This window comes from Pan paniscus, chromosome 6 (assembly GCF_029289425.2).
Source record: "Pan paniscus chromosome 6, NHGRI_mPanPan1-v2.0_pri, whole genome shotgun sequence".
Lineage (NCBI taxonomy): Eukaryota > Metazoa > Chordata > Mammalia > Primates > Hominidae > Pan > Pan paniscus.
In genome coordinates, this window is record NC_073255.2 from 119,822,257 (window position 1) to 119,848,646 (window position 26,390).

Genomic DNA, 26,390 nt, shown 5'->3' on the forward strand with positions numbered 1-26,390 from the left:
ACAGAGCGAGACTCTGTCTCAAAAAGTAAATAAAAAATAAAATAAAATAAATTAAAATAAGAGAAAAGAAAGAGATTGCAGCCAGGGGTCAGTGGCTGGTGAGATGGGCTTTGGAAGCTTGTGTGATAACAAAAGCTCCAGGTCTCTTGTCAGAAACTTGAATGTCCCAAAGCAAGGAGGAGTCAAGTCCATTAAGCTTGATGTATTTTCTTCTTTTTTTTCTTTTTCTTTTTTCTTTTCTTTCTTTCTTTCTTTTTTTTTTTCTGAGATGGAGTCTCACTCTGTCACCTAGGCTGAGTGCAGTGGTGTGATCTCGGCTCGCCACAACCTCCGCCTCCCGGGTTCAAGCAATTCTTCTGCCTCAGCCTCCTGAGTAGCTGGGATTACAGGCACACACCACCACACCCAGCTAGTTTTTGTATTTTTATAGAGACGGTGTTTTACTATGTTGGCCAGGCTGGCCTTGAACTCTGGATCTCAAGTGATCCGCCCGCCTGGGCCTCCCAAAATGCTGGGATTACAGGCGTGAGCCACCTTTCCGCCATAGATGTATTTTCAAAGTGTAAGCCACCACCATCTGAGAGGCCAAGCTGTACACTTTTTTTGTTTAAGACAAATCGGAGAGAACAGAACATAATCATTAGAGGTGTCGAAAGATACCTAGAGTGAATGTCATTAGCATATGCTGTCCAGAAGTGGAAAGAAGGGGGAAATGGTGGGCCAGACATGAAGTCTTTGAAGATTTCCAAAAGGAGACCGAGAAATGCTGTCATCAGAGTCAGGGTGGGAGGGTGGTGAACAGGAGTCTACTGTTTAGAAATCATTACAGTTTGTTCTTACAAGTTGGGCAGGTTTTTGGTACAATTATATAACTGCACATACATTCAGGGTATTGAAATGAATGATGTACTACTATACATGTAATTACATGTAGCAAAATGTATACTTTTATTTGGTGGGTATTTACATATAGTACACTGAATAGTGTACTTAAAAATAATTAACATAAAATATTCTTTTAAAAACAGAGCAATTAAAAGTTGTTTGGTTTTCTTGAGCTCAAAAAATAAAAGAATCTGGAATCTTCCTTTCATTTATTCAAGTAGTCTATGCCAAATCCTTCTAAAAGGCAGTCGCCAAAGACAAAAGAAAGAGTCATTCTCCTCTGTTACTCATAATCTTTTGATTTAAGGAAAAGGGATTTTCAAATGTAAAGTGTCTCAAAACTTCTGTCTGGTCTTAGTCCTAAATTTAAAACATTTACAAATTCAGGCAGCTTGAATTACTACCTCGATATAATTTTGAACTTCTATGTTTGTAAAATTGAGATTCTCCACATAACTTTTTATTAAGAGTATGATTCCTTTATACCATGCATCAAAATAGTCATATCTTTATGTTTATTTATGAATAAATTATGATAGAAGCATTTAGCATTATGAATTGTTTCTGATTATCCAAAATATTTCTTGTTGAAACTATCTGAAACTCATTCTAGTTTGGATGCAAAAAAAAAAAAAAATTCAGAAAATGCATTAAGGTTTTAGAACGAACCTCTTGATTTTTCCTTTGAAGTATATCTGATTTCTGAGTTTTTTTCATTTTCCTTCTAGCTTGGTAAAAATTATAGATTATTCCCCAACTTTTCTTGGGGATAAAGTTTCTTAACTTTAGGTGAAATTTAATTGCATGAGTCCATAATAAAAGATCTTGTGTAGGATAAATAAAATGGATTTTTAAAATAATGCCTTACAGTGTAAGACATTTTTCAATTTGGAAGAAATTCTTGATAGTTAATTCCTTCAAGGAATTAGGTGAAGTATAACAGAACAACTTTTAAATTTGAATCTTTAGAAAACAACGCGACACATTTTCACTTCTTGGAGCTGCCAAAAGAGGGCCAATTTAGTAGTAATCTACCCATATTTTGGAGAATTGGACAATTTTTTTTTTACTTTAGTGGATTTAATAAACTATATGTGGATGTCAGGGAAAGGAGAATCCACTAGTGTTAGGAAGATAGGAAAGAATGAACTCCCAAAAGCACTTTACAATTTTCTGCAAGTTAAATTAGTTAGTATTATCACATCCCCCATGTGGCTACTTACTGCTTTTTAGGCAAAATAAAATGGGCCAGAAAAGAAATTTAGGAATTCTGGGCTCAAATATTAATTATTTAGTTACCTCATTTGGGGCTAAGCTGTATTTCATTTAAAGGCGTCAGGAACAAACATCATCTTGGTCAGTTCCTCCATCTGATGACTGGGGGCTTGATTTTGAAAGCTTGGGTGGCAAATTGGTCATATACTTGGAAACTGTGAGATTTCATCCCCTAAAGGGAGAGCCTGAGTGTCGAAAAGTGACCAAATGCCTGTGGATTGTTTTTTTTTTTTTTTTCCTTGTTTTTCATTCTAAGTAATATTAATTATGTGTCCAGGTGCCCTAGGTATTTCTTGGTACTGGGCCATTTATCTTGAGAACTTACCTGCCTCTCACACCGTGCTCTGGGAGGTCATAGCCATTACTGTATTATCTTTGTAGGTGCCAGTGGAAATCTAGGTCCTAAAACCTATAAAATATTTTGTAAATATTTTATGCAGCGCACATCTTTGTAGATCCACTCTGCCAGTGGGTACTCCTGGGTTTTTACAATGGTGGGGCTAAAAATCAATCTCAAACAATACAAAAGAAACAAAATAGTCTTTGGAAATAAATACAATTTGCTTTTATTCTGTGTCTATACTTGCTCAAGAAAAATAAAGTGCACTTTAAAAAGTTTTTTTTAGGTCTCTGCTGTTTCACTCAACGCAGATAATTTTTGATCAGTGGTTTATTTTGAATGAATTTCTTTTTACAAAGTAACGTTTTATGGTGCTGGTGAAAGTTATTCTAAACTCCTCCCTTCCCACCACCCTCTGCAGAGAGCAACAAGGTTTATGTAACCCAAAACTTTGGTGGGAGAACTCAACTGTATTTAAATAGAGGTAACCTCTGGGCCATCCAATATAGTGTGTCTGTACTAAGTCAGGTTAGCATGTAAATAATATAAATATAACCAGAAATGTAACAACGGTATTTAATAGTCATCAGATTTATTTCTAAAATATTGCCATGGATTCAGAATACTGAATTCCAACCAGATGTATTTCGGGAGTATTACACAGGTCATATATATTTCACTTTTTTGATTTAAACCCAGGGGATCTACACGATAATTAGATTGAGAACATCTGCATCAAATCCAAACCATTTCCCTGATCCTTCCTTGAGCCTTCCCCATGGGAGGGATTTCTTTTTTTTTTGTTTTTTTCAGCCCCTGCATATTTTATTTGTCTAGCCACCTTTAGCGCAATTCCTAGGTCTCGCCTGCCTGCCACCGCAGAAATAGACATGCGAGGGGAAGGCGGAAGCACCCCCCCTACCCCCGCCGCCTCCCCGAGTGTGCAGGCATCCTTAGAAGTCGCATTTCCCCGGGACAGGAGTGTCCCTCGGTGGCAATGCCGCTTCCCGCCAGAAGCCTGACTCCAGGACAGGGCGTGGCCAGGCGCGGGGGCCTGGGCGCGCCGGTGGGCACGTGCGCGGGGACCCGAGGACCCGAGTGTCGGGGCGCCGCTGCCCTCTACCGGGCGGCGCGGTCGGAGCTACAGCGCGGCGGCCGGCCGACTGAGCGCGCGGGCCGGGGCGCCCCACACGGAGGCAGCCCTTGGCCACCCGAGATCCACAGTGCCCTGCTCTGCGCGGCGTCACCGCATCTAGGATGGAGGCTCGCAACGTGCCCCCCGACGCCAGCGCGCTCCCACCCACCGGCGAGTCAAGGTTGCGTTGGGGAGGCAGTGAACCCCGTTCCCGACATCAGGGGCCTCCCCTTGGGGAAACTGAGGCCCCTGGCCAGCAGCGCAAGACCTGGGGACACGCGTGTTCTCTAAATCTTGGGACTTTCATTTCCAGCCTCTTCTTCCAAAAATGCCGAATTCACTGCGCCAACCCTCGAACTCACTTGAAAAGCAATTGTTTTCCACTTGCGCGTTTTATTTTGTATCCTATACAGATTTTATTTACATATGCATTTTGAGATTAAGGAATTTGGGGACTTGTTTTAACTAATTACTCGTTCAGTGAAGTACGGGAGAGTCAAAGAACAGTATTCCTACTGGAAACTCCAAGTCACACGTGTGTATAATCAATGAAAGATGACGATCATAAAACGTGTGCTTTCGCCAGCTTTCCGCGAGGAGAGAAATCAAAAGAGAATTTATTTTTTGGTTTGCATTTTAGCATTTCTGTAAACTTGGGACCGCGCTTTCCGTTTTCAGTGCGTGCACCCACACTTTCCAACTTTCTGCGCCCAAAGTTGCAACAAACCAAGGTGTCTGAACCACAGGAAGTTTCTTGGGCTGTTCCGCTGAAGCGGCGCGGGGGGACACAGAACTGGGCTCCCAGACTTTTCCTGTCGTGGCCTAAACTGGAACGGCTTGGGCGAATGGGGGCTGCCGGGACCCCCAGCGCTACCGCCGTTGGGGTGGGTTCGGGTGCGACGCTGGCACCGCCGCTGTCCGGGTGGGGGGCATCCACGCGCGCGGCCCCCTGAGAGGGTCAGGGCTGTTTCCCCCTCAACTCCACTCCTCCAAACATCCCACGCTGTTCCTGGTCGTGTCGGTGTCCCCGTCCTCGCTGGGCGCAGAGGGATCAGAGTGTTGCCGTCCACCGTCGGGGCGCCTCCCACGCACGCTGCTGCGGGGGGTCTGGGCCACGCAGGGGTCGGGTGTGGGGGGTCCCGGGCAGGTGGTAGCGGCGTCTCCGCGCTCTGTACACTAACCACTACAGGGGCGCTCCGACGTTCCCCCCAACCGGAGTCTTGAAGGCGCTGCGCTCGGCCACTGCGGGTGATCGCGATCCCTGCGGGAGACCCCCCCGCAGCCCTCCCCAGGTGCGCGGTGCCGGGGAACCCCGGGCGCTGCCCTCCAGCGCCCCCTCGGGGCCGGGTCTGTGGCCGGCGCGACCGCGGACTTTGGTGGGGGTTGTCCCGAGGGGCGGGGGTCGCCGGCCGGCCCGCGGAGGGGAGGGGGAGGGCGGCGGTGGGGGGGTTGGGGGAGTAGGGGCCGGGGCCGCGCGCGCGAGGCCGGGCCGCGGCCGCCGCGCCCTGGGGCTGCGACTCCGGCTCCGGCTCGGGCTCGCCATGGCTGCGGCGGCGCCGTGAGGAGGAGTCCGCGTCCTCGGTGGCGGCGGCGGCGGCCGGCTCCAGGCCGGGTTTTGGCGCCGCCCGCCTGCTGCCTCCTGGCGGCTCCTGAACTCCAGCCCCCTCTCTATCAGCCGCTCACTCCGTCTCAATATGTCTCAAGATGGCGGCCAATGTGGGATCGATGTTTCAATATTGGAAGCGCTTTGATTTACAGCAGCTGCAGGTCAGGCTCCTCCGCGCTCGGCCTCGCGCCCGGGGGTGGGGGCTGCGGGCGGTCGCGGCCTCCGCCGGGGGCCCCGGGCTGGCCCAGCCGCCGGGGGGCCCGCGGCGGCGGGGAGGAGGGGGGTGCCGGGCACCGCGGGGCCGAGTCGGGGCCGAGTCCCTCCCGCTCCCCGGCCCCCATTGATCACTCGCTTGATCGGAAATTGATCCTCTTTGTTCAATTCATCGATCAGCCCAAGATGGCGCCGGGAGCCGCCGCCGCCACCACTGCCCCCGGTGTCTGCCCCCACCCCGGGCGCCCCCCCGGGCCCCGCGCCGCCGCCGCCGCCAGCGCCGCCGCCGCCGTTGCCGCCGCGGGACCGGGGAGGGGGCGGCCCCGGCGGCCCGCGGGGCGCGCGCGCGAGCGGGGAGCGGGGAGCGGGCGGCGGGGGGCGGGCGGCGGCGGGCGCCGGGAGGGGGCCGCGGCCCGGCGGTGGCGCCCGCCCGCCCGCTCGCCCCGCGCCCCCGGCCCGCCGTATTCCCGGGGAAAGTTTGTGGGGAGTTGCTGCGGGGGGTGAAGCGCCTGCCTCTCCAGGAGGAGCCGCCGCCACTGCCGCCGGCGCGGCGGAGCTGGGGCTGGTGGCGCTGTGGTGCCGCCGGCTCGGGGGAGGGTCAGAGCGGCCACCGGCGGCGGCGGCGGCGCGGCCCGGCTCCGGTCAGGCGGGCGGGTGGCCGGGCGGGCGCCCGCGCTCCCTACCCCCGGCCGGCCCCGGCCGCCGCCTCCGGCTGTCACCGGCCCGGGCCGCGCCGCCGCTCCGGCACCCCGCGTGTGGCTCCCGGCGCGGACCCCCGGGTTTGTTTACGTCCCGGGGAGCGCCCCGGGGCCACCCGCGCACCTCGCGGCCGCCCCTCTCTTTTGTGTGCCTGTGTCGGTGACGCGGACCTGTTCCTCCGTGGCGGACCCCCGCGGGGGCTCTTTGGGGAAACTTGGCGAGGGGCGCGGGGGTGCCCCGCGCGCAGTGTCGCTGGGTCCCGGTGTCCCGGACCGCCGGGTGCGGGCGCGGGAGGAGGAGGCTGCAACTTTCCCCGAGCGCAGGCCCCACGCTGTTCCCCCGGGTGCCCGGGCAGTGTACGCTGCCTCCCCGCCGCCGCTCCGAGCCGCGATCGCCGCGCGCCTGGGGGCTCCGGCGGCCTCCGGTGACCTGCGGCGCCCGATCCCTTCCTTGCCTCCCCTCGGGGCTTCTGCCCTCTCTGCAGGGCCCGCCATGGAGCGCGCGGCGGGTGCGCTCGGAGATGCCTTCTTGGGCCGGGTTCTCGAAAGCAGAGCCCCGGGGGCCCGTTGGGACCGTGGCGTGCCGGGCGGTGGTCCGCGCGCGGAGTCCCCGGCGCCGCGGGGGGACCGTGCCGGTGCTCCCCGGCCCGCGCCCGAGCCGCCGCCGTGCCCAAGGGGCGAGTGCCTGCCTGCCACCCCCCGTCCGGAGGAGCGGCGCACCCTTAGGGTCCACCCCGCACGTGCCAGCTCGGCGCCCGCGGCGCCCGGACAGCCCCGGGACTCTGCCAGGTGGATGTTGTGCGTAGCCGGAGCCAAGTTGAAGGTGAGCGGCGTGTGGGCCAGAAGTCCCGAGATTGCAGGCGCGAAGGGAACCGGGGATGTCGGGGGGTGCCCGGGTCCCGCGGCTTAGAATGCTCTAGGGCGGCCTGGTGCTCTGGGAGGGGATAGGAGGGTTCCTCAGGGCCCCTGGGGAACTGCAGCTGCTCCCAACTGCTAAGGTGTGCGTGAAGATAAACTTGGCTGAACTTTCCTAACCTGGAGGACTGGTGACAGTGACCTACCGCAATACCTTTGGGAGCAAAGCTCGAGATGCAGGCTTGTATGAAACGAAGCGGGTTGGATTAAAACATATTTAAATGGAATCTGACAACTTTAATTGTATATGCTTGTTTTCTGCTCTTGCCTACTAAGAACGATAAAGCCGAGTCATAGTCGTTATGAAATTTCCTGAAATTTCTCGCTTAACTAGGAAGAAGACTATGCGAAATATGTATTTCCGATAAGATTAAAACTTAAAGGAGTTTAAGTATTTATTGACTAAAATAGATTACTCCAAAGTGTCTATTGTGTAAATTAGATTCCTGGATGTAATGAACACAGCCGAATGGCATTTTTGATAAATTGGTCTACCCTGTTTTAGTAAAAATAGCTCCCTTTTACCATAATTTAATTCCTGTGCTTACTGTAAAACCCGTTGTGGAGTTTTAAGGACAAACCTTATTATTATTATTTTTCTCTCTTGTCTTCCTAAATGTGACATCCTAGCTTAATATCAATGAAGTGTCTTTTTTAAAGCATCCTGGCAAAATTGCCTGGAAAATGGATTTGGTTTCTAGAGTTACTAGATTTTAAGAACTCTAAACCTTCCTGTCCCCCATATTAGCTACTTCTTCAGGGGATCAGGGCTCCAGGGTTCCATCGAAAGTTTCCATGTCAGTTTACTTGCACTTTATGTGGATATTAAGAAGAAATCAAAACCAAACCCCAAAACAAAGTCCCTTATTTGAACGTCATTCCTCTTTACTCCTTTGCTTTTGGTGGTTGCTAACGATTTGGCCTTAGATGATTTCCTATGGGTTTGCAAACTTCAGTCGAATACAGAATGTCAAAGTTCAAGTCTCAGGCCAATCTGGTTCTTTCTCTGGGCCGTGAGGAGGCCTTTGGAGTTGGTGTCTGGTTAATTCCCACCGATAGTCAGTGAGTCAATAGAACGAGTTTGGGAGAGAATTCATTAGTTCCAGATTTTTCTCATTTTTCCAGACCTCTTTATACTGAGATCGGGTTGCCACCTGGGGGTAAAGAGGCTGATCGGTCTTTGCAGAGAGAAATCCAGGTTGGAGACGTCAGCAGGTCCAGGTGAGGTTGGGCCGTTCCGCAGTTCTGCAACCCTGGCTCACTGGGTTCTTGTCCCTCGGCTTCCTGGGTCTTGAAGCTGCTGCCTTGGCACAGGAGTGTGTGCTCAGGAAGAGAGTTTCTGAAGATTGTGTTTTATTCCGTTTCCTTTTTAGCCCCAAAGGCTTGTGGTATGGAAGTTTCAGTGCTTTGGTATTGCTAAGACTAGTTGGACAAGTTTTTTATCCTATCTCAGACTTGTAAAAACCAGGTTTTCTTTTCTTTTTAAATAAGAAAAGCACTGTTGTATAAATTTGTCTTTTAAATACATATTTGAAAGGAGGACACTTTCTAAGACAAAACTCATGGCACTCTGTATGTTAGTGGAGCTTTGAACTCTTTGGGATGGGGCCCGCCAATGACTGCCTTCCCTTTGGGACATTATTCCCACATGGTGACCAGCCTTCCCCTTTAAGCAGCCTCTGCAAAAGTGAACTTGAAAAGTCGCCTTCTTTTTCAGAATCAAAAAACAATTTCAGTTTTGCTGAAAGTCCATTTTCTGATGGCTTTTTTCTCCCTTTTGTGGAAGTGTGTATGTTACTGGCTGTCCAGTACTGTTTGCCATAATAAGTATATTATTTTAATTAAAATGTCCCATCTAGTACCCTTTATAAAAGAACAGTTCAAGAAATTACACCACTGCTGCTCCTGCTTTTGTTTTCTTGGTTCTTTTAATATGGGTGTCTTTGAGGTTGGATGTGGGAAGGGGTCATTGGCAGTTGGTTTAAGTTTTTTCCTATGTGAAACTCTTTTTTTCCTTAAAGGTGCAAGTGGTGAGTTAATGCAACAACTCCTGGTACAGTTGAGACCACAGAGAGCCCTTTGACTACATCCTCGGCTTCGTGTATCTTCTGTCAGTAGTTAGCCAACCTAAGAAGGCTGAAAGGGCCAAATAGTCCAATACCTTCAGGAATGATTCTCTCCTGAATCCACTGAGCTAACCTTAAAAATGCAGTCTGGTGAACTGTGCTGAGCCTAAAACCTTTAATGGCTATTTAAAAAGTCTCCTGTTTTTGTACAATTAAGACAAACCCACCAGGGTTTATATGGGAGCTGTGAAGGAACAGTAGTTTGTGCTCTCTGATTCCCTTCTGGGTCTACCTGTAGCAGTAAACAATCAAAACCACTCCTGAGGCTGTACTCACTTTCTGTGTCTTAGGAGAGAAAACAAGACTAGAAGTAGAAAATCCACATTTGTTTCAGCTCCTCTGTAATGCCCCAGGAACGTCTGTTTTTAGTGAAATGAAGGAAGGACACGTTTGTTAGGGGAAAACTCATACATTTCGTAAGCAGAGAAATTCATCATATGAAGAATCCTACAGAGGTAGGTTAAATTCCTACCCGTGCTTCCATTTCAAATAGTTTACACATTTGTCACATATAAATTTCACAGACAGGTATATCTGACGAATTGTAACACAAATGGTACGTAAAAGGCAACTCTAACCATTATTCGAATATACAGGATCCAGGATCGTGAGTTATTGTAGAAATTACTTAAGACCTATTTAAAATTATTGAATACATAACTTTAAAAAATGTAATTGCTCTATGAAAAGTGACTTTTATTATAATTGTCAAAGACAGAAATTTGTCTGTCTTGTCCTTTTGTTTTGTCTGAAGCCCCGCGTTATCGCTGCAGAGAGAGAGTTTTGGTTTCCACCGAAATTTCCCTGCCTCTGATTGTTTAAACCAGACCCTTAATCTTATTTTAACATATTTAAAATGTTCAAAAAACCCGGAAGAATTGTTTTGTGTAAGTAGCAAGCGAGTGTAGCTTAAACACTAAAGCAATTCTGGTATCTAATTGGAAACAGGTGGAATTCTTGGAATCCCATGTTTGAGTCTTTTTATAGCAAAGCCCAGGGACACTTTTCACTTATAGCCATTCGTTTTGTCGAAGCTATTTGAAGAGGGGCCCCACAGCCTCTCCTTATGTCCCACTGTTACTTACCTGGACAAAGCAGTCATGCTGGGCGCTTTAGGAACTGGATACCTGTGAATGCCTGGATGCCGAGAGAAGTGTGTGTGTGTGCCGATAATGGAGTGAAAAAGGAATCTGATGGTATAGTTAGACAAGCAATTTAATATCTGCATTGTTATATGACTTTAGAGCAAAGAATTTGTGAATTCATTTGTGATTTCTGACTTGATGAACCTTGACTGACCAGAGCATGTAGGTACATTTTATTATACCCCAATAATGATATAGAATTCAGAGAGAAAATACTTCCCCCCCCACCCAAAAAAAGTTCTACATTTAGAGAATATAAGCTCCACCAGCAACCAAAAAAGTATTAACTTGGTGAGGGGAATATTTTCCTTTCTTTTTTTTTTTTTTTTGAGACAGAGTCTCGCTCTTTCGCCCATGCCGGAGTGCAGAGGCACTATCTCAGCTCACTGCAAACTCCGCCTCCCGGGTTCACACCATTCTCCTGCCTCAGCCTCCCGAGTAGCTGGGACTACAGGCGCCCGCCACCACGCCTGGCTAATTTTTTGTATTTTTAGTAGAGACGGGGTTTCACCGTGTTAGCCAGGATGGTCTCGATCTCCTCACTTCGTGATCCGCCCGCCTTGGCCTCTCAAAGTGCTGGGATTACAGGCGTGAGCCACCGTGCCCGGCCTATTTTCTTTTCTTTTTTTTTTGAGATGTGGTTCTGTCGCCCAGGCTGGAGTGCAGTGGTGCGATCTCGGCTCACTGCAAGCTCCGCCTCCCGGGTTCAGGCCATTCTCCTTCCTCAGTCTCCCGAGTAGCTGGGACGATAGGCGCCCGCCACCATGCCTGGCTATTTTTTTATTTTTATTTTTTTTTGAGATGTAGTCTGGTTCTGTGGCCCAGGCTGGAGTGCAGTGGCGCGATCTCGGCTCACTGCAAGCTCAGCCTCCCGAGTTCACGCCATTCTCCTGCCTCAGCCTCCGGAGTAGCTGGGACTACAGGCGCCCGCCACCACGCCCGGCTAATTTTTTCTATTTTTAGTTGAGACGAGGTTTCACCGTGTTAGCCAGGATGGTCTCGATCTCCTGACCTCGTGATCTGCCCGCCTCGGCTTCCCAAAGTGCTGGAATTACAGGCGTGAGCCACCGTGCCCGGCCGATGTTTTCTTAAATATTAATGGCAGGGCCCTCTGGATTGACTGTGTCATTTGACCCATTCCAGTTTTCAAGGCGTGGTCTTGAAAAGCTGTCGATCACCCTGGTTTTGGGATGTGGTTCAGAACCAAGTTTCGATGGTGTGTCAGTGTTGGATTTTCCTGCTGAGGACAGCTAAGGTTTGGTATGGAGCAGTTTTGGATTTGCTGAGCTGTAATCAGTCCAGCTTCTCTGCTGTCTTCTGAGAAGGTTGATGGAGGAGAGTGGTCTTTGGCGGGGATGGAGGTTTCCCTGCAGGAAATGAACCAGGACTGAGGGGAACCTGTGCCGTTCCCCTCATTTGTCCTGCGCCTGAAACAGCTTTGAAGCACCTGGCTTGTGACTTAAAAGATTTTTAAAAAGCATTTGTGCTGCCCTATTCGGGTATTACACAGTGAGGGTGAACCATTCTTTTCGAAAGACGTCTAAGGCCGGGCGCGGTGGCTCATGCCTGTAATCCCAGCACTTTGGGAGGCCAAGGCAGGCAGATCACTTGAGGTCAGAAGTTCGAGACCAGCCTGGCCAACATGGCAAACCCTCATCTCTACTAAAAATATAAAAATTAGCCTGGCGTGGTGGTGCATGTCCATAATCCCAGCTACTCGGCAGGCTGAGGCATGAGAATTGCTTGAGCCCAGGAGGTGGAGGTTGCAGTGAGCTGAGATCGTGTGACTGCAGTGCAGCCTGGGTGACAGAGCGAGACTCTGTCTCAGAAAAAAAAAAAAAAAAAGACATCTAATTTGTTGTAAAACCTGTCAAGAACCTTCCCTTTAAAAAGCTAACGCCTCTCTAATAAAAATAATTTTAATTTTGTTGTAATTAAATTCAGAGAGGATGATGTTAGTGCACAAAATAAAGATTGTCAATTTCTTTATTTTAATCCAACGGCATTTCCTAACTGCAGGAGGCCCAGGACCGTTGGCAGAAATTTTGTGTTGATTAGAGCCTCGGGCCATGGGAAGTGCAGGTACTGTGGCCACAAAGTTCGTCGCCCAATCCCTGGCTGACCCCACAAGCAGGACTGGTACAGATCCCACCCTCAGGGGTCTTCCTACACCGAGAAACATAATCACACAGGTGACTGGAACGGAGCCAAGGATGGTGGTGTTCCTCCTAGGGATTTACTAACACTGCCAGCAACTCAAGAACTAGCCAGCCAGGAGTTTCCTAGTAAGTGAAACTGACTTGGTTCTGCTTCCTTTCATGAAAACCTTTGTGAAAATGAGCCCAATAAGGGGTCCGAACCTTTATAAAGCACAGGACCCCCCAGAGTGGACCGGGCCCTGGCCGACTCCATCAGCCGAAGCTTGAAATCTTGGATGGTCTGGATGGTCTTGACCGTGTGTGATTGATGCAGTTAACAAAGGAGGAAATTAACAGAGCTTACTCTGAGACACCAGGGAAGTGGCTTGTTCTTTCTTGGGGTTACTTTGAGTGGATACTGGCACACTGCTTGTTTTCTTATAGATACCTTTCTATTGGGCTGTGTTTATTCAATAAGGAAATGCAGTTAACATTTTTTTAAAAAGTAAACCATGGGTTATGAGGTGTTCCGAGTTTGGTTAAGGGAAAAACAAATTGACAAATTAGCTCTTTCTTAAGTGAGTATTGCGAAACAGTGAGAAATAGAATGCCTGTCGTACCGTCATTAAAAATTTATCTGGGTGTTGACAGCTTTTTGTTAAATGTAAGACATTCAGATCCTGTCCACCCAGCATATGAAAAAACCAAACCAAACCAAACTGAAAAAATGCAACACAAAAGCTTCTTTCCATTTCCCCCCAAAAGCAAGACAATTTTTCTTAAACTGGGGCTTTCTCCCTAATGAATTGCCATGATTTTGTTTTCTCTAACATAGTTTAATATCTTTAAGACAGAACGAATATCAACTCTTTTTATTTTATTTTTTGAGACGGAGTCTCACTCTGTCGCCCAGCCTGGAGTGCAGTGGCACAAACTCCGCTCACCGCAACCTCCACCTCCCAGGTTCAAGTGATTCTCGTGCCTCAGCCCCCCCGAGTAGCTGGGATTACAGGTGTGCACCACCACGCCCAGCTAATTTTTGTGTTTTTAGTAGAGACGGGGTTTCACCATGTTGGCCAGGCTGGTTTCAAACTCCTGACCTCAAGCAATCCACCCCCTTCGGCCTCCCAAAGTGGTGGGATTACAGGTGTGAGCCACCGTGCCTGGCCTCCACTCTTTTTAGACACCTTTGTTGAGTTGTTGTTTTGGGCCTGTAAGTTTCTCTGGCTTATTGCCACTTTCCCCTCCTGTTTCTAGGGAAAAAATGATTATTTAGATAAAAAATAATTTGATAAAAGGTAGCAGATGATACCAAAGGTAAATCTTTGTCTTGAAGAGCCTGAAGCTGTGAGCACTGGTAAAGCCGTGGGCTGCAGTGAGGGAAGGGCCGGCTTGGAGCCGCCCTCAGCCTAGCCTCCGGGTGTTAGCTGGAGCCCTTGCTGTCAGGACGGCCTGTCACTTCTCGCCCTTCTCCTGCCCTGCCAAGCCTGTCCCTTCCTGTGTTGTGACAACTTTTTTTTTTAAACAAGTATTTCTACAGCTCCATTATTTTGAGATTCTTGGAAGAAAGATACTATGTAAATGAAAATTAAAAATAAAATTCTCGCTGGAGGGAATCGTATACATGTAATGTTTTTGATGAGGTTTGGAAAAGACTTTCGTTCTCCCTCTGGAACTGGGAACATTCTGTGGCTCCCGTCACCATTTCTGTGTCACTCTGAAAGGTGTGGCAGATAATGGTGAAACATATTATTTTCTGTTTTTCACCAAGTAGTTGACCCAGAACTTGAACCCATGCAGTCCTGGGTCCAGTGAATTATTTCTGTTGCATACAGTTCTGCTGTGTCCTCGCCGAGAGCGTAGTCAGCAACCGCCCGGAGAATACCAACCTTTCAAAAGAAAAAGGGCTGGAGTCCCCAACATACAGAGATTACAGCTAAAATTACGACCAGAGCTGTTAATCAAATCCCATCTTCCCTTCCTATTCACACAGTAGAGATGTTATAAGTCATACAGGTTTGAGACAGAAAATTGAGAGCAGAGGAGCATGTGTTTAAACCAGCATAGAAACATTCATTTACCAGAATTGCTTTATTTCAGCCGTATCTCAACTCGTTGCTTACACAGTAACGCATGCTGTCTCGTCACTCAGCCAAGTGGGAGACAAGTTCAGGTTTCTGCTCCATGGGATCCAGGAGCCTGCAGTCACCGGTGAGCCTGGAGGACCACAAGGTGGCCAGGGCCCTTGGAGAGCTGTGCTGCGGAATCGTAAAGCTACCATCCGGAACTGGCCGTCCCAGAGGGAAGGCTTGGTTATCTCTTCCCCTCCACCTGGTCCTCAGCCCTGGTCCCGCAGTTTGTCATCCTGCAGTTTGTCAGCATCGACGTGGGACTGGGAGAGGAAGGATATTGCCAGTTATGGTTGAATGTCATTGTCAGGGGAGTAAGAAGTAGTTTGTGATTGTTTTACGTGGCTCTGTGTTGGTATATAATTATGCTGTCATCTTAAAACGCCCTGATACCTTAATGAAATCTGTGTGTGTGTGTGTGTGTGTGTGTGTGTGTGTGTGCGCACGCGCGCGCAGTTAGTCTTCGGGGCTGCTTATTGTGTGTGAGAGCCAAGTCTTTCTAACACACAAGAGCTGAGTGCGTCGTCTTTTACTTGTTTCAAAACTGCGCATTCGAAACAGGTCGCAATCCATTATAAATGCAGCTGCCAGATTAATCTTCCCGAACCATTGATTTCATCATGCCATTCCTCTCCTTAAACATCCATGGTGGCCCACTTAGGCACAGAGTGGAGACCACATTTCTTAGGGTAGCAGACAGAGTTCCTGATAGTCCTTTCTGCCCCACCTAAACCTTTCCCATCCCAGCTAGAATGACTCCAGAATCTTGCTTATTTGGGGGAGCTCCCTCCTCCTCCCTCTGTACATCTGAGCTTCAAGCCTACTTCAGAATTTTTTTGTTTTTTTTTGTTTTTGATTTTTTGAGGCAGGGTCTTGCTCTATTGCCCCGGCTGGAGTTCAGTGGTGAGATCATAGCTCACTGAAGCCTTGACCTCCTGGGCTCAAGCAATCCTTCCACCTCAGCCTCCCGGGTAGCTGGGACTATAGGCATGCACCACCAGGCCTGGCTGATTTTTCCATTTTTTTTTTTTAGAGACAGGGTTTTGCCCTGTTCCCCAGGCTGGTCTTGAGCTCCTGGGCTCCGGTAATCCTCCCTCCTTGGTCTTCTAAAGTACTGGGATTATAGGTGTGAACCACTGCGCCCGGCCTTCAAGCCTATTTCATGCATTCCTTTTTCTTTTGCCCCTGTGTGCCCGGCAGTAGTGATGGAGACTTAAAATAGCAGTGGCTTCCCGCCTAGAGGGCGGACAGGACTGGCAGGACGAGGCTGGGATGGATGGAGCAGTGTGTCTGAGCCTCTGGGAAGGCTGCAGGAAGGGCTTGGAAGGCGGGTCGGGGAGTGGGCAGGGGGCGCCCACTGAGTTCTGTGTGCTTGGGGAGGTGTGGGAGAGAGGGCTTTCCAGCAGAACAGTCGTGGGGTGGCTGGGGATCTCTAGGGCTCCCCTCTGAGCTTGGGTTCCCTCCCTCTGCCCTGATTATCCCTTGGGTACCCACCACACCATCGCCACACAGGCCCCCACTCTCTGCCTTGTGTGTCCGATTTAGGACTCATTCAGCTGGTTAAGAATGCAAAATTAATTCTTTTTTTTAATATAGTGAAAGCAGGTAGATTATATTAAAATGGCTGTGTTTTGAAAGCTACTGATAGGTACACCTATGGAATAGATGTTTCTTTTTCAGTCCCATTAATTATCTTTCTGTGCAAAGTAACATAAGTGTTTCTTTTTCAGTCCCATTAATTATCTTTCTGTGCAAAGTAACGTAAGTGTTACTTTTTCAGTCCCATTAATTATCTTTCTTTGCAAAGTAACATAAGTGTTGGTTAAAATACAGTTGACCCTTGAACAACATGGGGATTAGGGGCTGATCCCTTCTCCTGTTCCCCCCACCCTGCCTGCACAGTCAAAAATCCACGTATAACTTTTTTTCTCCCCTCCCCTCCCCTCCTTCTCTTCTCTTCTCTTCTCTTCTTTTCCTTTCCCTTCCTTTTCAGACGGGGTCTCATTCTGTCACCCAGGTTAGAGTGCAGTGACATAATCATAGCTGACTGCAGCCTGGACATCAGGGGCTCAAGCAGTCCTCCCACATCAGCCTCCCAGTAGCTGGAACTACAGACACTCACTAGCATGCCTGGCTAATTTTTAATTTTTTTCTTTTTTTAGAGACAGGGTCTTGCTTTGTTGCCTAGGCTGGTCTTGAGCTCCTGGGTTCAAGTAATCTTCCTGTCCCAGCCTCCTAAAGTGCTGAGATTATAGGCATGAGCCACCAGGCCCACATAAAACTTTTCGTTCCCCAAAAACTTAATTACTAATAGCCTACCGCTGATGGGAAGCCTTACCGATAACATAAACAGTTGCTTAACATGTATTTTGTATGTTAATATGTGTGATATACTGTATTCTTAGAATGAAGTAAGCTAGAGAAAAGAAAATGTTATTAAGAAAGTCGTAAGGAAGAGAGAATATATTTACTAATCAGAATATAGAATGGATCATCATAAAGGTCCTTATTCTCTTTGCCTTCACGTTGAGGAGTCTGAGGAGGAAGAGGAGGCGTTGGTCTTGTTGTTTCAAGGTGGTGGAGACGGAAGGGCTGGAGCAGGTGGAGGGGGAGTCGGGAGAAGCAGGCCCAATTAGTGTAACTTTTTTTTTTTTTTTTTTGAGATGGAGTTTTACCCTGTCACCCAGGCTGGAGTACGGTGGCGGATCTCGACTCACTGCAACCTTCGCCTCCCAGGTTCAAGTGATTCTCCTGCCTCAGCCTCCTGAGTAGCTGGGACTACAGGCACCCACTACTACACCCAGCTAATTTTTATAGTAGAGACGGGTTTCACCGTGTTGGCCAGGTTGGTCTCAGAATTCCTGACCTCAAATGATCTGTCCGCTTCGGCCTCCCAAAGTGCTGGGATGACGGGCGGGAGCCACCATACCCAGCCCCACTCAATGTCACTTTTATTATGGAAAAAAAAAAATCTGCGTGTAAGTGGCCCTACACAGTTCAAACCTGTGTTGTTCAAGAGTCAGCTATATGTATAATTGTACCTGTGGCACATAGAACACAAAAAGATCCACATTTTTAAAAACAGCATTGGGCAGAACAATTTTTTGACAGAGGTCTGTTTGACTCTGCTGACAGCCTGAGCGGGAGGAAACTTCCCCATATGAACGAACGGTGAAAGTGCATGTTGTAGTTCTCAAAACCCAAAAAAATCTAAGAGAAACCCAGCAGCAAGAAACACAGAGGTTTGGGTGTCAGCATCGGAGGAATGTCTCACTTCTGCCTTGTCCCCCAGACCCCGTCCCTGTGTCTGGGCAAAGGCACGCCCCGCTCCGGGTCGGCCCCATTTCAGAGCAGTGGCCCTCATAGGCTTTGTGGCCTCTTCATTTAGTCTAAGAAACTACCTAGGATATTTTTGTAGAGGTGACGTCACTGTCTGGCTGCAGAAGCATTTGCTTGGATTTGGGGAAGTGAGGGCTGGGAGAGGAGGGCTTAGAGAGGCAGGATGCCCAGGCCCATTGCGGGTGGCTGATGGGGGGTGGGCTTAGCATCTGCAGGGACAGGGTGGAGGGAGAGGAGCCACCCCAGGCAGGGGGAAGGGGTGTGCCCCCTTTGGGATATGGAGGTTTTGGGGGGCTGGTGGGAGGGAATTCCAGGGGTCGAGCCCCTGGGGAAAAGGAGGCTTTAAGGTCAGTGGAAAAGTGGGTGCCAAAGTCTGGAAGATGAGTTGAAACCTGGAGTTTGAAGCCCGGGGAGGATTTTGTTGGAGTGTTGGCTGGTGCTGGAGAGTTTTGCATCACTTGGGGTAGGGTGGGGTGAAGAATTAATTTGAACTGGCACAGCACCCCTTTGTCTTGACTTTCCCTGTTCTGGAGTGAGGACGGCTTGATGTTTCAGCAAAAGGAGTAGTGGAGAGAGAATATTTGCTTGTAGGATTGGGTTCCACATACCATATCTACAGTTTTACATCCACTGGTGACAAGACAGGAGCTTTTCTATTTTTGTTTTGTATTTTTATGTTTTTGTGCACTCACAGTAATGGTTTCATGGGAACAGATGGCGGACGGACACGGGCTTAGGCTCTTGGTTTATTTCATGTTACTTGCATGACAGCCCTATGGAGCTGCGTACCTGCCATAGGTGAGAAGCCGGGAGTTGGGGTTACATCCCGGACTTTGCCGAGCTCCAGGAGTGTTTTTCCTCCCGACCCGCGCTGCTCCCTAGACAACCCTCAGCCGAAGCAGTGGGGTCATCGGGTGACTCAGAAGGGACCTCTTCTCAGGGGCCGCCCAAGATGAGCTTGGCTGGGTCTGGGTCACTTAGCAGTGAGCAGCTGGGGATGGAAATGGGGCCGGGGTGGGTGGGCTTGAGGGGAGCACTTTCTCGGGGAGGCCTGGCTGGAGCCTTGCCCTGGCAAGACTTCAAACTCAGCCCCGCAGAGAAGGGTCATCTGATGATAGAATCACGGCTGCCCCATCATTCCCATTAGCAAACTTCATCTGATAGTTGGGGTACGGTTGTGGCTTGGGCTGTAAGGAGCCCCCCTGTTGCATTACTCACTATCCTCAGATGCCCCATCCTTGCCTGAAGCAAGTTTGTTGGGACAGTTTTGGGGAACTGTTAGGAGAGAGGCCTGGTCATGGGGCCGGAGGGGCCCAGAGGAGCGGCCTGCCCTATCTGTAGGCGGTTCGGTGAGTGCTAGATGGGGTGTCTCTTTACAGGACTTTCCTCTGAGATGCTGGGGCTATGCCCCTGGGTGCTGGGGAGTGAATTGCCCATAGATACTGATACCTGTACTTAACCCTGTGACGGTCAAGACCAGATCCCCACTCTCCAAGCCCCTGGGAAACTGGTTGATGTAGCCCCTGCAGTGATACCGCACTCAAATCCATGCAGATCCCCTGACATGGTCGGGGCAGCACCCACCACGCAGGCTTCTGTTCTGAGCTACATGGGATGTTGGGCGTGTGTTTTCTAAGAGACTGATTTCATGAGACATGTACCAGTGGCCGACTGGCCTGAGAAAAACAGCCTGGTCACAGCGACATCCCTGAGATCTTAGCTTCTTTTCCTCGGGGAATTATCATTGGACTGGAAAACTGAGGTTTTGGGCCACTCTGGATTCAGATGCTTTTGTTGTTATTGTTTTGAGACAGGGTCTTGATCTGTTGTGGACTGCAGTGGTGGGATCATAGCTCTCTGCAACCGCGAACTCCCAGGCTCAAGTGATCCTCCTGCCTCAGCCTCCTTAGTAGCTGGGACCACAGGTGTGCCCCACCATGCCTGGCTAATTTTTTTTACATATTTTTATACAAACAGGGTCTTAGTATGTTGGCCAGGCTGGTCTCAAACTCCTAGGCTCAAGTGATCCTCCTGCCTCAGCCTCCCAAAGTGCCGGGATTATATAAGCGTGAGCCACCGCGCCTGGCCCAGATAACTCTTGCCTGCCTGATTTTTTTATAATGATGCACTTTGTTTTGTTAAAAATTTATAAATTTAAAGACAAAATATGCAAAAATGTGCACTGGTCTCAGAAATAACACAGCACGTTCGAGTGAAGTTGTTGGCAGTTCCGTGTGTTTCGGGGTGATTCATTTTTTTCATAGGTTGTTGGGGCCGTGCATCCATTCGTGTTCTGAGCACACTCCATGGTACCTGATGACTCGAATGGATCCTGTTCAAGCCCCTGGGTTACTCAAAGAAATATACTTCTGGCCTGCTGGTTGGTCAGAGAATGCAGGACACATTGGGGTATCGCGAGGTGTCCAATGGCAGCGGGTTGGATGTGTCTGCTGTGTGAACAGGGCAGGGGTTTGGGAAGATGGACTCTGGCTGTCTTGCTCCAAAGACTTCCTTAGGCTGTTGTTGAGCATTTATTGAGTGTCTCCTGTGTGCCAGGCAGCATTCTAGCATAGGGATTGAGTGACCAGACAGTAGGGAATCCTTGTCCTTAAGGAACTGACATTCTTTTTTTTTTTTTTCGAGATGGAGTCTTGCTTTGTCGTCCAGGCTAAAGTGCAGTGGTGCAATCTCGGCTCACTGCAACCTCTGCCTCCTGGGTTCAAGTGACTCTCCTGTCTCAGCCTCCTGAATGGTTGGGATTACAGGTGTGCACCACCACGCCGGGCTAATTTTCTGTATTTTTAGTAGAGGCGGGGTTTTGCCATGTTGGCCTGGCTGGTCTCGAACTCCTGACCTCAGGTGATCCACCCACGTCAGCCTCCCAAAGTGCTGGGATTACAGCCGTGAGCCACCATGCCTGGCCGGAACTGACATTCTTGCAAGGGGGATGGAAGACAAAGGCAAGGAATAAGTGAGTGCCCAGTGGCCTGGGAACAGACGGAGCAGGACTGATACACGATACACAAAGCCCCACAGAGTCACTTCTGTCTTCTGAAGGCCCTGAGAAATAACTTTATTATTATTATTATTATTATTATTATTATTATTATTATTTAGAGACAGAGTCTTGCTCCGTCGCCCAGGCTCCAGCACAGTGGTGTGATTATAGCTCACTGCAGCTTTGACCTCCCGGGCTCAAGCGATCCTCCCACCTCAGGTTCCCGAGTAGCTGGGATTACAGGCATGCGCCACCATGCCAGGCTAACTTTTTTGTATTTTTTGTAGAGATGGGGGTCTCACTGTGTTGCCCAGGCTGGTCTTGAACTCCTGGCCTCAGGCGATCCTCCTGCCTTAGCCTCCGAAAGTGCTGGGATTCCAGGCCTGAGCTGCCATGCCTAGCCCCGATTTTTAAACTGAAGAGGGATGGTTCAGTTGTTGGGGTGTGTCTTAGAGGATCCTTCCGGAAGCCCCACATGGAAGGTGGGCTAGAGTGAGGAGGGAGGGGTGATAATGGAACCAGGAGGGTGTGGTGGTCATGGCCCAGTGAGAGGATGCCAGGCTGTGGCCGTGCCAGACTCAGTGTGCCTGGCCCTGGCATTTCAGGCAGGGACCACTGAGGGATGATGGGAGAGATGGGGCTGGGTGAGTGGCATTTCCACAGGCATCCAGAGGGGTGTGAAAAACTGAGGTTGGGGAACAGCAGGGGCAGGGAACAGCCTGTGGAGGGTGTGGTCATCAGTGTCCCCCACCGACATGGCACATCCAGCGAGCCCACTGTGTCCCCAGCACCTGCGGTGCAGGGGGCTGGCACCTTCAGGGGCGGGCTTCGTGCAGACGTCCACCTAGTCAGTCCCCACAGGTTTATCAAACACAAGTGGGGCGACAGGACCCACACTTCGGCGTTGGACGTGACTCATGCGGGGAGTTGGCTTGGAGTTCCTTTATTCATCCCTATTTGCTTTCTGTCTGTAATCCTTTGTAATTCCCTGGTTTCATGATGTAATTCTAATGGAAATAAACCCGAACCTTTCAAAATTATGTAATTAATTGCATTCAGCTTCAATGACAATGACTAATTATAGTGATACCTGGTGGCAAGGCAGGTACCTACTGCTGGCGGGCTCCTGTCTGCTTGGTACTAGGACTGCCACTTCTGGGCGCGTCGGAGCGGCTGCACAGGGGGTCAGCTGGCTGCCCTGTGGCCTGCTTCGGTGCCTCTGGTCCCCACCTTACCAGGAGCAGCGCCACGGCCATGCAGGGAGGGGCCGGAGAGGGAGGCGGTGTGCAGGGAGGAGCTGCTTAGGGGTGGGAGGGCTTGGACGTGTCTGCAGGTTAAAGAGAAGTCTTGCTGGGAAAGTAACTTCGGGGCTGGTTCCCTGAGGGCATTCTTCTCTGATTCATGTATTTTCCTGAGAAAAAGGGAGGAGGGTGCGTTCGACTGAATGTGAAGCGTTCAAGGATCGGAAAGGCAAGCCAGGTACAGTGGCTTACACCTGTAATACCAACACTTTGGGAGGCTGAGGCAGGAGGATCACTTGAGAGCCCAGGAGTTCAAGATCAGCCTGGGCAGCACAGTGAGACCCCATCTCTACAGAAAAAAAAAAAAGAAAAGAAATTAGCCCAGCATGGTGGCTCACACCTGTGATACCAATACTTTAGGAGGTCAAGGCAGAAGGATCGCTTGAGCCCAGTTGTTCAAGACCAGCATGGGCAACAGTGAGACCCTGTCTCTACAGAAAAAAAAAAAAAGAAAGAAATTAGCTGAGCGTGATGGTGCACACCTGTGATCCTGGCTGCTCAGGAGGCTGAGGCAGGAGGATCGCTTGAGCCCAGGAGTTGGAAGCTGCAGTGACATATGACAGTGCCATTCCACTCCAGCCTGGGTGACAGAGCAAGAGGAAGACTCTGTCTCTTAAAAAAAAAAAAAAAAAAAAAAAAAAGAATCCAAAAGCAAGCTTATGGAGAAGGGAGAAAGTGCGACAATCACCTCGGGGCGTGGGAGAGCAGAAGATGGATGTCAGGTTAAAAACCATTACTGTGCTGTAGTATTTCCAGGAGGCCAAGTCCAGGGCTCTGGGACCTGTACACTGTGGCATCAGACCCTAAAACAGAGCTCTCAGGTTTTAGCCTTCCCAGAAAGTCTGCATCCTTTTTGCAGACTGGTTTTATTTTGTGTTAGGAGGAGGCGATTTTGCTAAGAAATCTTCACTGCAATTTTCCCCCCCAAATCAGGGCACTTGGCATCTCCTTCTAACGGGGGGTGCAGAGTCTGTCCTAGAAGGGGACGCACAGTGTTCACACGAGTACCGAGTAGGTGGGGTGCTGGGCCGGCCCCTCTGATCCTGTCCTACCCTGTGCAGCCACGTGCCTTTCCTTATCCCCAGACTTCTGTTGTCACGATTCTTCCAGGGAAGAATCTGGAAGTGGAATCCACAGGGCGGTGCCCAGGGATGGCCTTCAGTGCCTAGTGTTCTGTTTCAGAGAGATGCCTCTTATTTATTTGAAAAGCTGATTGTTTCTTTTTCTTTTTTTTTTTTTTTTTGAGATGGAGTCTCCCTCTGTTGCCCAGGCTGGAGTGCAGTGGCACTATCTCAGCCCACTGCAACCTCCGCCTCCTGGGTTCAAGCGATTCTCCCGCCTCAGCCTCCCGAGTAGCTGGGACTACAGACACCCGCCACCACGCCCAGCTAATTTTTGTATTTTTAGTAGAGATGGGGTTTCGCCATGTTGCCCAGGCTGGTCTGGAACTCCTGACCTCAGGTGATCTACCTGCCTTGGCCTCCCAAATGCTGGGATTACAGGCATGAGCCACCACGCCCAGCCTTATTTTCTATTTTTAAAGAAAGAGCAAGACTGAAAACATTTGCATGCACAGTGAGTTTTAAAAAGTTCCTTTTTTTAGAGAGGACCAAGAAGGTGCAGAGTACTCTTGAAAAGAAATTTTTTTTCTGTTCTAAACGTGCCGCTTGTTGCCCTGGTGCAGAGAGCAGTTCTTTTGATACAATACCTCCGTCCCGTAACTTTTTTTTAAAGCTAAAATTCATATAATGTAACATTTACCTTTGCAAAGTTTAAAATTCTGGCCAGGCCTGTAATCCCAGCACTTTGGGATGCTGAAGCGGGCAGACCACTTGAAGCCAGAAGTTTGAGATCAGCCTGGCCAACATGGCAAAACCCTGTCCCTACTAAAAATACAAAAATTAGCCAGGTGTGGTGGTGAGCGCTTGTAATCCCAGCTACTCAGGAGGCTGAGGCAGGAGAATCTCTTGAACCTGGGAGGCAGAGGTTGCGGTGAGCCAAGATCTCGCCACTGCACTCCAGCCTGGGTGACAGAGCGAGACTCTGTGTCATAAATAAATAAATAAATAAAGTTTAAAATCCATAGATGTTTGGTATACTCACAATGTCGTGCAGCCATCACCACGATCTAGTTCCAAAACGTTTCCAACACCCCGACAAGAAACTCCCATACCTGTCAGCAGTTACCATTTGTCCTCCCTCCTGTACCCCCGGCACCCCGTAACCATTCATCTATTCTCTGCCTCCATGCGTCTCGGGAATCATGGATTACGTGACCTTCGTGCTGTGGCTTCTCTCACGTAGCACAGTGTTTGCAGGGCTCACCCACATTGACTCATGCACGTGTCTGGGCCGCATTCTTTTTTATGGCTGAATAATATTCCCTGGTATGGACATACCAGGTTTTGTGTATCCTTTCATCAGCTAGTAAACATTCGAGCTGTTTCCACTTTTTTGGCCATTGTGAATAACGCTGCTGTGAACATTCGTGTACAAATGTTTGTATGAATGCAGTTTTCCATTTTCTTAGGTGCAATTGCCAGGTCATATGTAGTCACTCTGGGCTTTGCTTTTTGAGTCTGTTGTATTTTATTTATTTATTTTTTTATTTTTGTGGGTGCGTATATTTATGGGGTACATGAGATGTTTTGATACAGGCATGCAATTCATAATAATCACATTGTGGAGAATGGGGTATCCATCCATCACAGATTTATTCTTTGTGTTGCCAACAGTCCAATTATACACTTTTAGTTATTTTATTTGTTTGTTTATTTTGAGTTGGAGTTTCACTGTTCTTGCCCAGGCTGGAGTGCAATGGCGCGATCTTGGCTCACTGCAATCTCCATCTCCCGGGTTCAAGCGATTCTCCTGCCTCAGCCTCCTGAGTAGCTGGGACTACAGCCGCCATGCCTGGCTAATTTTTGTATTTTTAGTAGAGACGAGGTATCACCATGTTGGCCAAGCTGGTCTCGAATTCCTGACCTCAGGTGACCCACCCACCTGGCCTCCCAAAGTGCTGGGATTACAGGCGCGAGCCACCACGCCCAGTTGCTTTTAGTTACTTTAAAATGTACGATTAAATTATGATCGACTATAGTCACCCTGTTGTGCTGTCAAATACTAGGCCTTATTCATTGATTCTATTTTTTTGTAGCCATTAGCCGTCGCCACCTCCCTGCATTGTTGCATTTTGACCTCTTATGTGTAAGTCCCGTTTGTTCTCCAGAATGCTGCTTTTAACACCCAGCCCATTCCATCTCTCTCTCTTCTGCCTTGGGTGTCATGCTGTCTCTTCCTCAGATTTCTCCTGGGGTGCAGGTGCTCCCCTGCGAACCACTGCTGTGCACAAAGTGATTTTGTGCTCAGGCAGGTGGATCGCTTGAGCCCAGGAGTTTGAAACCACCCTGGACAATACAGTGAGACCCCATCTCTACAAAAAAAATGGCTGTTGTGCAGTTTGGGATGAGAGTTGGCTGCCCCCACGGTCCTCCCTTCCCCCAACCCCACCTGCCCTCCTTGCTCAGCAACAAGGGACCCCCTTCACTGGACTATGAAGCCTGAGGGTTGTCTAAATCAATCCTTGGCCAGGCGCAGTGGCTCATGCCTGTAATCCCAACACTTTGGGAGGCCAAGGCGGGTGCATCACCCGAGGTCAGGAGTTCAATACCAGCCTGGCCAAGGCTCTGAGAGCAGCGAGACTCCTTCTCAAAAAAAAAAAAAAGAATCCTGGCTGTTCCTTCCCCACGGCCAGTGGGCATTACACTTTGTTTTGGCTGGAGAAACCGGGAGTGCCCGTTGTCTGCCTGGAGACATGCCTGTGGGAGAAGAGGCTGCCCCCACCTGCTACCATCATCCCAGCATGGGTGCGGTGGGGGGCAGGGGAGACAGAGTAAAAATCGCAGAGGACATGGGGCAGAAAGATGGAAGGAACCTGGGCCCTCGATGGCTCTGAGTGAGTCAGTCCTGCAGTGCCCCGTCCCCATTTTTCTGTGGCCTGGGAAAGTCAAATTTCCTCATCCTTTGTAGTTGGCCATTGTGTTATTTGGAGATGGAAGAGCATTCTGAAACAAGCCACTATAATGAAAATCCAGGTCGTAGCAACTTGCCGTGCACGGCTTTGGCTTGGCATGGACTTACAGTGACG

General features: G+C 49.4%; 1 protein-coding gene across 6 annotated transcripts in view; it reads left to right on the forward strand.

Moving 5' to 3' along the window:
- The first annotated feature begins 5,088 nt into the window (after positions 1-5,088).
- CUX1 (cut like homeobox 1) overlaps positions 5,089-26,390 on the forward strand; it is a 468,328-nt gene continuing 447,026 nt past the window's right edge. For 2 of the 6 annotated variants that reach the window (XM_055114737.1, XM_034964654.2), the window contains exon 1: positions 6,121-6,975. In XM_055114737.1, coding sequence (XP_054970712.1) covers positions 6,646-6,975 — 330 coding nt within the window. In that variant the 5' untranslated portion in view covers positions 6,121-6,645. Of the gene's footprint in view, positions 5,403-6,120; positions 6,976-26,390 lie in introns of those variants that run through there. The other 4 variants (XM_057302918.2, XM_055114738.2, XM_034964655.3 and 1 more) reach the window with 4 other exon arrangements.